The following is a 10,962-nucleotide window of genomic DNA, read 5'->3' as shown; positions in this document are numbered from 1 at the left end:
AACAATTTTGAATGACGAATAAATTTTTATTCTTCATTCAAGCACTTGCGAATGATGAATAAATTTTTATCAATTATGGAAATTATATAGGTGAAATATTCATCACAGTATGGGCGTCGGGCGGGAGAGGTTTAAGGGGATTTTAGTTTGGAAATATTTAAAGAAGGGTTGGCACCTAATCTAAAAATTGAAAGTAATTAAAATATGCAGTAGTTACTTAGGTATGTGAAATATTAAAACATGGGTATCAAGCAAAAGTGAGTTGAGAGCTTTGAGCATCCAGACTATTTTTGTGGGTTTTAAGAGCGGTTGCCACCTGTTTTAAATGTTAAATTCAAATTAAATTATTAATAGATGGATATCAGTCGAAATAAATTTCAAACAGGATTATTTCTAATCTACATGCAGGAGGGTTGCCACCTGTTCAAAATATCAGGTTTAACCCTAGAACACACACCCGGGTACAAATGTATCCACTTTCAACTTTGAAGTGTTGTAACTTTTGAACCTCTATACCTCTATACCGGATCTAGGAAGATTATTTAGTTTTGAGTTCAAATTCAAAATTTGAACCAGATCGGACCATTGGTTCAGGAGCTACAGCCTTCCAAACACATTATATACGTAAACACACACCCGGGATACGTTTGTACCCCAATAGTAAAAATCCTCATAATAATAAAAAAAAAAAACATTTTTTATATTATTTTTTTATTTGAAAAATTAAAAATATTCATTTCACACATTATATTATTGACCTTTATTATAAAAATTATAAAAATGCATCTTATATCTAAGGAAAATCATGGCAAATAGAGCAATTTGTTGATGTGACCGAATGTTCAAGACACATTGGCTTCTTACATTTGTCGCACAGCTTTCTACGGCGTTTTTCCTCTTGTGCGTAACATAAATAGCAAGATCCGGACACAGGTTTTGGCGTGCGCGCTGCGGCAGATGTTGATGCTGCTGTTGACACCATTGATTCCACCGGTCGGTTGAAATATGCTTCAATAGCAATTTTAGTCGAAAAATTTCGCGTCACTTGACGATTTATGGCTCTGGCTTCAATAATGGGCATACACAATGCTTCAGCCAAGCTGCGCAGGATCTGCTTACGCTTGTTGTTTGTTCTCCAAGGCAACATAGGGTTATTCAAATCGTAGACAATGTAGGCTGCAAGAGCTGTAATGTCCAACATGTTGAAGAACATCGCTAGTGGCCATCGTTTTGTTTGTCTTTGTGTTGGATATTCCGCAAACATTTGGTCCATTCGATCAACACCACCTTTGGTACGATTATAATATTCAATTATTTCAGGTTTCCCACCGTCAGCTATTTCAGCATCATTATGCATGGTCGAAAGCAAATTACTGCTTTATTTTTTTTGGGAACATAAGAGCACATTGTCACATTATTTTTGAAGCCAAATGTCGTTCAACCAATTGTCCTGTTTTTGTTCTGCTTCATTTCTTGAGGAATATATGATTTGTTTTTGCGCAAAGTTCCAACGATCGTGAGTTTCCAGGTGAGAAGCAGTTCTGCAACTGGCAAGGTCGTAAACAAATTGTCCATTGTAATGTTTCGGCCACTTCCTTGGTATTTGGCAGACAAATCCTTCACCACTCGTTCGCCTTGGTTCGTTTCCCTACCAGTTTCTGCTTGGCCAGTATATATTTGTCCATGCAGTGGATATGCATTTGTGGCATCGCAAATCCACCAAACCTTGATACCATATTTAGCAGGTTTTGACGGTATGTACTGCGTAAACCGTGTGCGTCCACGGTAAGGAAATAATTGTTCATCAATCGTCAAGCATGAGCTGGGCTTGTAATGTGCAGCAAGATTATTGTTCATCATCGTCCACAACTCACTGATCGGTGCTGCTTTATCAGTTAGTAAGCGTGTTGCACGAGTGTTTTTATCGTCAAATCTTAGGAACCGCAATATCGAACAGAAACGGTTGACTCCCATTGTGGCGCGATATAAAGGATAGTTTTTGACGCTCCATAAATCTCGAACATGTTCTCCATTGCTATGGTTCGCACCAGTCATAATAAGTATGCCAAAAAATGCATACAGCTCTGTTATTGACACAGGCGTCCATGACTTAGGAGTTGTGTTTGGATGCGCATTGTTGTAAGCATTATAAGTTTCTTTTGCTAACTTATTTGTGTGGCGCATAATTATATCAGCCATTTCAACGTTCATGAAACATTTGAATGTTTGCTCTATTGACAACATTTCAGTGCATCTAGCTGGTCCAGAACGATTTCTTATAATATTTTGTCTGAGTACCTGACGACTTACATTTGGTTCTTTCATCCACTCAGTACCGTCACGTGCAACAAATTTTTCGGCACTAGCAGGTAATTCATTATTTTCTTCTACTTCTTCTTCTTCATCATCCTCATAGTCCGCATAATCAGCTAATACTTCTGCGGCACTTTGCGAAACTTCAGCATCGTCATCAGCAATTTCAATGTCATTGATTTGAATTTCTTCTTCATCTTCTGAGTCAAAGTCATAGGGAGCGTCATCGTCACAAATTTCATCAAATAAAGATTGTATATATGATTCTCGCTGTTCCTCAGTTAGCCTGCATAATAAAAAAAATTAGTATATGTTTACATTGTTGCTTATTTTACATTTTTTACCTTCTATATGCTGCACTTGATAAATATTCGTTTCTTCTTAAAGTCATTTCGTATCCAGTTATTTATAGTTTCAGTTATATTTATTTTCACTTATATTTTCACTTCTTACACTTTTGAGCACCAAAACAATAATGAAAATATCAACGGGCAGCATTTATAACAACACCTCGTGTGAAAACAACCCTTGCAGCTGCATATAAAATACAAAAACCAGTTATACCAGTGTATTTGCTACCTACGTACCCATACCTTGCGCGACCTTTTTGCACATATCTTTTGAACCAGGTAGAATATTTCAATGAAATAAAAACCAAAATGTGTATTCGTTGTTACTCTACAAGTATATTATTATAAATTATATTATTTTGTTTTGCATTTATCAGGACAACAACAAAAACAAAAATCCACTGTTGCATGTCCTGACTTTATTTGCCCATATCGCTGGAACCAGTAGGAATATTCGAATGAAACAAAAGACAAAATACTTGTTATATATTAAAATATACATTTCAAAAAAAAAATCATAGAAATCGGTTGAATAAGCATTAAAAAAAAACCGCAAAATAAGGTCCCGGGTACAAACGTATCCCGGGTGTGTGTTTACGTGGTATTTTCTGGGTGTGTGTTCTAGGGTTAAGGTGAACTAAAGCACATTGGGTAATGAAATTATATATGGGTGTCAGACGATAGAGTCCTAAGAACGTTTTAGTATAAAAATATTTTCAAGAGGGTTGCCACGTATTTGAAGTGGAATTTATATGTGTGTTAAACTAAAGAGCGTTAAGAAATCTTTAGAATATTTTTGAAGCGTTTGAAGAGGATTGCCACCTGTTTGAAAATATTCAAAATCTGAAAATATTTTAAAAATTCTATAAAAATTTATTATGTTTGAAATGTAATTAGTGATGGGCGAAATAGCGATTTTTCAGTATCAGTGAAAATAGTGATTGCGATTTTTAAATCACAGTGATTTTTATGGCTATTGTGATCGCTAGTTCTTTTAGTAACATACAAATGTGTAGTAGTTCTAATAAATGATGACAAATCAGTGTTGGTACATGTAGGGATAATTCCCTACCCTTCGGGATTTCAGTCGAAAAGTTAGTGTAGGGAAAAAAGGGAAAAGGTTCATTTATCCGTTAAAAAATGGCCATATTTCACTCCGTTTTTTATTAATATTTGCAGCCATCTTTACTCGTTGAGGCACATGAAATAAAAAACTGGAACGCAAATAACGCTACCAAGAAAATTAAACTGCGTACCTGAAAATGCCCATTTAAAACATTCGCGGAACGGTTATGAAAAAACGCAATATACATACATATGAATATTTAAAAATTGTAAAATCACCATTTCTACCATGATAGAGAAAAATTTCCATTCGCAACTTCTGTTGGCTAGCTATTGCCAGATGTGATATTCATTCTCAGCGAAATATCATTTAATTTGAACACATCCACATCAATGCTCCTGTGCAATAATGACACAATTCAAAATTCAAAAAATAAAAACTGTTACTACTGTTAAGTGGCTCTTGTCTGTAATCCTCGTCTAATCCATTTCCAACCTTAACTAAAGTAAGCAGTAAGGATTGCTAAAGTAAGTACTAAATATTAGACATGGATTCGACATGGATTAGATATATGAGCCACTTAACAGTACTAAGGGTTTTATTTTTTGATTTTGAATTGTGTCATTATTGCACAGGACCATAGATATCTACTAAGTATGTTATTTGTTTGTACATATGTACTATACGAGTTTTGTATTAATAAACGTTTTTCAAATAAACAAATTCATTTTTAAAAGTAAAAATTTTGATTTTCCACTTATTTGTTTTTTCCTGTACTGAGGAATTTATAACGACAAAAATTAGTAGTTTGATTATTAGTGATGAGGAGTTTATAACGACAAAAATGAGTAGTTTGATTATTAGTGCTGAGGAGTTTATAACGGCAACAATGAGTAGTTTGCTTATTAGCACTGAGGACTGGCTAATGATAACAATGAGTACTTTATTCATTAGCACTGATGTGTTTATAAAAACGAAAATAGGCAGTTTGGTAGTTGCTAGAGCAGAGCAGATATATTTTTCATTAATCAAAGTTTCCAATTAGTAAGAAGAGGTAAAATATTACACCGACAAAGGGAAAGTGCTCACTTTTATCCCATGGCCTGAACAAAAGTGAGTATTTTAATAAGCACTTTTGTAATTAGTGATAATGTTAAAATGAGCACTTATTTGATGCTCAGCTGTCTTGCAGGGAAGTGTCAGACGAAAAAAGTTTAACAAGGTTTTGCCTTAAAAATAATTCGAACAGGATTGCCATCTGTTTGAAAAATGGAATTAAAAATAAATTATATTAAATAATGAAATATGGGCGTCAAAAAGGGAATACTAAGAAATATTTAGTTTGAGCATTTTGTAACATTAAAGAGGGTTTCCGTCTGTGTAAAAAGTTAAACTCAAATTATTTAATAAGACAAAGCAATTCTTAAAAATATGGGTATCAAATGCAATGGGTTCAAAAAGGCTTTATTTCTGAACTGTATTTGGGAGCTGTTTAAGCAATGGGAGCAATTAAAAAAATCAAAATTAACTTAATTCATCAGGCACATGAAATATGTAGGTATCACAATATCAGGCGCAAAATATTTGTTCATTTATTTATTATATGTAGGAGGGTTGCCAACTAAATCAAATATTTTAATGTGGTTTTCAAACGAGAGAGGTTTTACGAAAGCTGCCATCTGTTTTGAAAATGTCTTTTGACGAAGAATTAATAAGATTCGAAAATATTTTTTTAATAGGGTTGCCACCTGTTAAAAATTTGATTCGGAAATTAAATCGAACATTTACAGAACCCCTAAAATCCTCAAATGGGTCCCCCTTGAATTTCTTTGGTTTTTAGAGGTCCTATAAAAATTGTTAATAATAGAAAATGGTTAAATTAAAAATTAAAATTAAAATCGAAAAATATTTATTTTCAATAATTCTCTACCATTTCTATGAAATTTTTTTCCCTATATAAAATACCTGGAAAACTTTGAGCGCTTTGAGCGACCTCTAAATATATATTTATTTCAAAATAAAAAAAATAGTGTTTACATTTTTTTCGATATAGAGCAATCCTAGGGGATGAGAGCACTAAAATACCGACTTTACTTTTTGCCACGCACCCAAATTTGCCATTCTTAAAGCATCCGGAAATAAATTTTTAATAGTAAACGCTTTAAATAATTTGCTCAAATGTCCCAAAATCCAGCTAAAAGAAAGAGAATCGAACGTGCAAGCTGCCAGTACCTTACAAACTTCAGTTAGAAAAAAAAACCAAAAAAAAAAAATTCACTCAAAGCAAAATATGCGAGTATGCACAGCAAACATCTCAATTTTCTCATCGCCTTTGCATTGCGTGTAAAGATATCCATATAAAGTCACTTACGTACACACACACACCACCACCACATTCGCAGACTAACTTTACATATATACTTTCACACTTTGCAATAAGATAACTGCAATTGCATCAGCCAGTTGCAACATTCATACAGCAAATACCCCCAAGCGAGTTGTCAGCCGTTTAGTAGACGCAAGTACTCGGACGTAGCAGCTGGGCGTATACATACTTTACGTTCATTGAATGGCAGCTGCTGCTTGTTTGAGTATGTCTCTTGCGGCGTTGGCTTAACTGGTGTTTGCCGAACTGGATGGCTGATGTGGTGGGGCTACTGGCTGGGTGCCGGAATATGCCCACCCGAAGAAGATTGCGTGCTTGGGCGCTTTCAGTTCGTTTATGTGCGCACAAATGCGGTTAATGCAGTTTTTGTGGCAGTTGTAGCCGGCGCTGCCGTTGCTGCTCTTTGCCTTGCGGTCGGGCAAGCACGCCATTGTTGGACTCGTCGGAGATTACAAATAAATTATCACTTAATAGTCTTGAATTGCGTCACTTTACCTTTTGATCTCGACGGTAAAAATCAAGGCTATTTTTTCGTTGCCTTTTTTTCCCTTTGAAATAAAAGGAAGATTTAAAGGATGGCATAAAGAGTAATAGAGCAGATAAACCGTCGCAGGCATATGGCGAAGTATTCGTATAAGTAAGTGTTGGCCATAACGAGCTAGCTTTATTGAATGCAGAGGCTTTGGATGTTTGCCGCGGGAACAAAGAAAGGCCGGCAATACTGAGAGTTAAAGCAAGTTCATATTGCCAAAGTTTCTAAATGTTCAAGGAATTTGTAAAGTTATGTAATTTATATCTGTGGAAGGTTGAGTCAGTAAATATAAGAATAAATACCTATTTTTCTATAAGTTTGGCTGAGCTGATCCTGCGGTTTTTGGTATGCGTATTGATGCGAGTATTATTACACAAATGGGGGCCTAGAGCTTAAAGCTGCATCCGAACGAAAGATGTTTTTATGAGAAGCCTTTCCATGGCATAAAATTTACTCTCAAATTTCCCATTGCCAGCCGAAGGCGAGAAAACACTTCGATGTCGCTTGGACCAGAAAAAGTAACCCTGTAGCTGCTTTGCGGTAGAGGCGCTCAACTCTAACCACTACGCTATGGTGGCCATCTAATCAGTAAATGTTTAAGTTTAAAAATTAAAAGCATATTTCACTCGCTTTTTATTTCCACAATGGTTTCCAACCCTCAAACACTCTTTTCAAAGTGTACTTTATGGCTTCTTCGACCTTTATTTCCTTCACTGAGACTGCCATTAGGAATGCATGACATTCACACCGGAAGTGGCGCCTAAGTGCGGCCATTGACTCACTTCCGCTTTCAACACTGTATTCAGCGCCATCGAACAGATGCTACATCCTTTGATATATTCACATTTTAAAATAGCCATCAAGATGCGCACATAAAATTTAGAATTAGCTACTTTCTTATGCATTTTTTATTCATTTTGAATTCAGTTCGAATTTTCGCCGGAAGTTCCGCTAAAACGTTTTTCTTGTCTACTGGAAATTTTTTGGCGTTTAATCCCCTAAAATATGCAATCGATCGATTTGCAGTTAGTTGGACTTTTCCGTACGCATACTGGCGGTTGAATTGCTTTTGTGCGATTGAGAGTAAAATGTATTTGCGCAGGTAAGTATGTCCGGGTACCAAATGACATTGAATATTAAATTCCACAATTTGGCTTATTTTATTTGAAATATAAATAATATTTTCTGGGCGGTTATTCCTGATGAGAAAAAAGTTGTGCATTCGGGTGGTAGCTTTTCTAAGAGAGAACAGGTCTAACTTTGAGACTTGTGAAAGTTGTATGGAAAAGTTGGCCAGAAGATCTCTTCTGGGTGAAAGTCGTAATATATGACAGAAAATTAAGTTTACGTGTCTCCGAATTTTTTGTGATAAATGTTTTAGCGTTGCTACAGTCTTGTTCTTGGGCGTTAAATAACTAAATAAGTTCTAGATAAACGCAAAATTTTCTTAGTAAACTTGCATCTTTAAGAACGTAATAATATATTCTTCGCGGAGCATCAATGAATGCAAAGAGTGGGAAAATACCTTTCCAGTGATATCTCACAAGTTTAAATCGGAATAGCTCTTTGAAAAAAGTATAAAAAAAGCATCAAAAATCTCATTATTAAGATTCCGTTGAAAAAAAAAATTTTAATATTTTTAAGCAAATTTGTTAAGCTTAAAATATTTTGTCATCTGAAGGGATTTTTCTCAAACAGTTCTCTAAGAAACTATTTTTATTCATAAAAATTTAAATTTTTGGAGGTATTTTTAAATTGGTCTAGCTCACGTACATATATCCTAATATTCTACCGAAATTTTTTGGTGGACGTCTTCAAGTATAATAGATTTTGTAATGCCGTCGGAAAAACTGCAACTTTGTTGGTGATGCAGTCTAATGTACGTATGAGTCTAAGTATTTTCAAATGTATATGTATTTTCAAAATAAGTACTTTGCAGTTTGTATGTAAATAGTTTTTGTAACAGCGTGTTTTGAGAAAAAAAGTTTTCATGATCCAAAAATCTGAGTATAGCGGTCAACATTTTTTCAAAATTTTTTGAAAATTTATCGTTTTTTTTGCCTAAATTTGTTGAAAAAGCATACAAACAAAATACAGGCCATTAAACAATGAATTTTAAAATTTTGGAGGAAAAAATTGGCCGTATAGGTACTCAGATTTTTAGATAGTGGACAATTTTTTTCTTGAGAAAACGGATTCATTTACTAAAACTGATTATGGGCTATCAAACCTGCGCATAGACATCCTGGTTTTTTGGTTTTTTTTTAAGTTAATTTTTGTTCCACTTATGATGTATAACCAATCCACTGGGCATGGAAAAGGCATGTAGCTTGATTATTATGTATTATATAAGTACATTAAAGTAAGTGTTAAAAAAATCTAACTTGTCGAATTAAAGAAATAAAATATTCTTATATCAAATATCACAATTAACTTTTTTCATTTTGAACGTATCTCGACTCTGATCGTCCTAAGGCGATGTTTAGTCTATATCTGCACTTCAGCTGATCAGGAAAACTAATCGTGACGTAAAACTCAAATTTAAAGCTGAAATTACCTTACTGCCATTCCACAAAACCACAGACGCACTCAAAAACAAGCTGCCATGCATTTTCAACTGCTGTACATTTATATTCGCTTTCAACTGAACTGCGAGCAAATCATTAGCGTATATTTAATTTTTCGATTCTTGCGAAAACGATCCATATTTTTACTAAATCAGCTTTCCTGTTGCAAAAATACATACAAATACTAAATAAATAAAAATACAAAAGTGCTAGCCGATAATGATTTTTTAAGGGCTCCTATCATATGTATGTATATCATACTGTGATCCGCAAAGTAATTACGGCCTTTTTCCTACGCGCATATCTGGCTGCGAATACTACTTCAACAAATGGAACAGTAATTAAATGTAAAGCATAACAATGTGCTGCACAGCGAGAACGAGCCTTAAAAACATGCCAAAAGTCAGAAAAACCGAACAGCAGAACTTTTCAATTCGCACATAAATTTTTTTTTTTTTTTATTAAATTTAAATATTTCAGATAGCATCTGCCGCGGCCGACTGAATCGCGGTGGTCAATTGAAAGCACAATAATCGTCCAGCGTCAAAGTGACATGTAACGACGGAGCGTATACGAACATTTGTAAAAAAATATTTTAATACTTGGAGTAGCCGCTTATTCAAGTGCGGCGGCGGCGGATGGGGCGCACTACGGTTTTCGCACGAAAAAAGGGGCGTGAAAAAAATATTTAAATTTTCACACAATACGCGTCAGTTGCGGAATTTGCAAATGAAATCTAAAAAAAAAAAATAAAACGAAATTGAGGGCGTAGTATTGCGGGCAGAGGTCCTCAGTCCCCGATTAAGTGGTCATAAATCAAGTGCAGCACATGCGATAATATAAAGCACGTGCGAAATGTGGTGTGCAGCAGGTGCGGTGGTTGGCTTACAGGTAGGCGTGGAAGTACATTTATACACACATCTAAATAATACTACACTTGCAGTAAAGCGTTTTTTTCGTTGCATTTGGTTAATATTTTTTATGCAGAGTCAGAAATGCATTTTATAATAAAAAGTTATAAACGAAGTTAAGATTTACGTATAGAATCCATTTGCGCCAAAAGTTATCGAAAGTACCCGAAAAATTTTCGGAAAGTCGCAAAAGGTTTCCAAAAGCCCCGAAAAATCCGACACCGCACCGAAATCGCTCCGAAAAATTTGCCGAAAATCTCGAAAAAGTCGTAAAAAATAAAAGGCGCCGGAAAAATTAAGGGGAAGTCTGAAAAAAACCCTTACTTAATAAAGATTAAGAATTTATCTATTTAAAAAGTGAAAAAGTTATATTTTCCGTTTCAACAAAATAAAAAATAAAATTAATTTACAGTGAATTTAAGATGCAGTTGTATAAATATATTAGATGGAATGCCGTTATATTCGAAAACTAAAACTCTTTATTCGAATAAAAAAAAACTTTAAAAATTTTTGGGAAAACCGGTCAATTTGCCCGAATACATAAACACAAAATTATGCATTAATTTTATTTTTATAAAAACTGTGGAAATAGTTCAGAAATATTTCAGTATCATTTCGTGAGTAGTTTCGTATTACGCCAGAATGATACCGAACTTGTCCTAAAATTGTAATGAAGTGGTTTCGAAAATGTTGTGAAATTGACCCGAAATGATCTCTAAAAAGTCTTGAAACGGAAATGGTCCCGCGCTAGTCCTAAAATGATCTCGAACAAGTCCCAAAATGTTACTGAAATATTCCAAAACATGTCTCGAAATAGTCCAGAGTCAGGCCCGAAAT

At 34.6% G+C, this 10,962-nt stretch overlaps 1 protein-coding gene and 1 pseudogene across 1 annotated transcript; both read right to left on the bottom strand.

Moving 5' to 3' along the window:
- Positions 1–733: 733 nt before the first annotated feature.
- LOC108377624 (uncharacterized) lies at positions 734–1,407 on the bottom strand (annotated as a pseudogene).
- A 30-nt stretch (positions 1,408–1,437) lies between these two features.
- On the bottom strand, positions 1,438–6,546 carry LOC108377623 (piggyBac transposable element-derived protein 3-like). The gene is made up of 2 exons (XM_017633895.1): positions 6,413–6,546; positions 1,438–2,599 (listed from the first exon to the last, which is right to left on the bottom strand). The coding sequence occupies exons 1-2, from the start codon at positions 6,544–6,546 to the stop codon at positions 1,438–1,440; spliced, it is 1,296 nt and encodes a 431-aa protein (XP_017489384.1).
- Between the last annotated feature and the right edge of the window lie 4,416 nt (positions 6,547–10,962).

The sequence above is a fragment of the Rhagoletis zephyria genome, unplaced genomic scaffold (genome assembly GCF_001687245.7).
Source record: "Rhagoletis zephyria isolate East Lansing unplaced genomic scaffold, Rhagoletis_zephyria_1.1 Rzeph_scaffold_12416, whole genome shotgun sequence".
NCBI classification, from domain to species: Eukaryota; Metazoa; Arthropoda; class Insecta; order Diptera; family Tephritidae; genus Rhagoletis; species Rhagoletis zephyria.
The sequence above is the reverse complement of the archived record's forward strand: the minus strand, read 5'-3'. Positions and strand labels throughout refer to the sequence as shown.

Excerpts from the sequence above, each read along its gene's own strand:
- LOC108377623 (XM_017633895.1), bottom strand. The coding sequence starts at position 6,546 with ATGGCGTGCTTGCCCGACCGCAAGGCAAAGAGCAGCAACGGCAGCGCC. Across the intron at positions 2,600-6,412 it reads AAGCACGCAATCTTCTTCGG|GCTAACTGAGGAACAGCGAG; the intron begins GTGGGCATATTC and ends TTTATTATGCAG.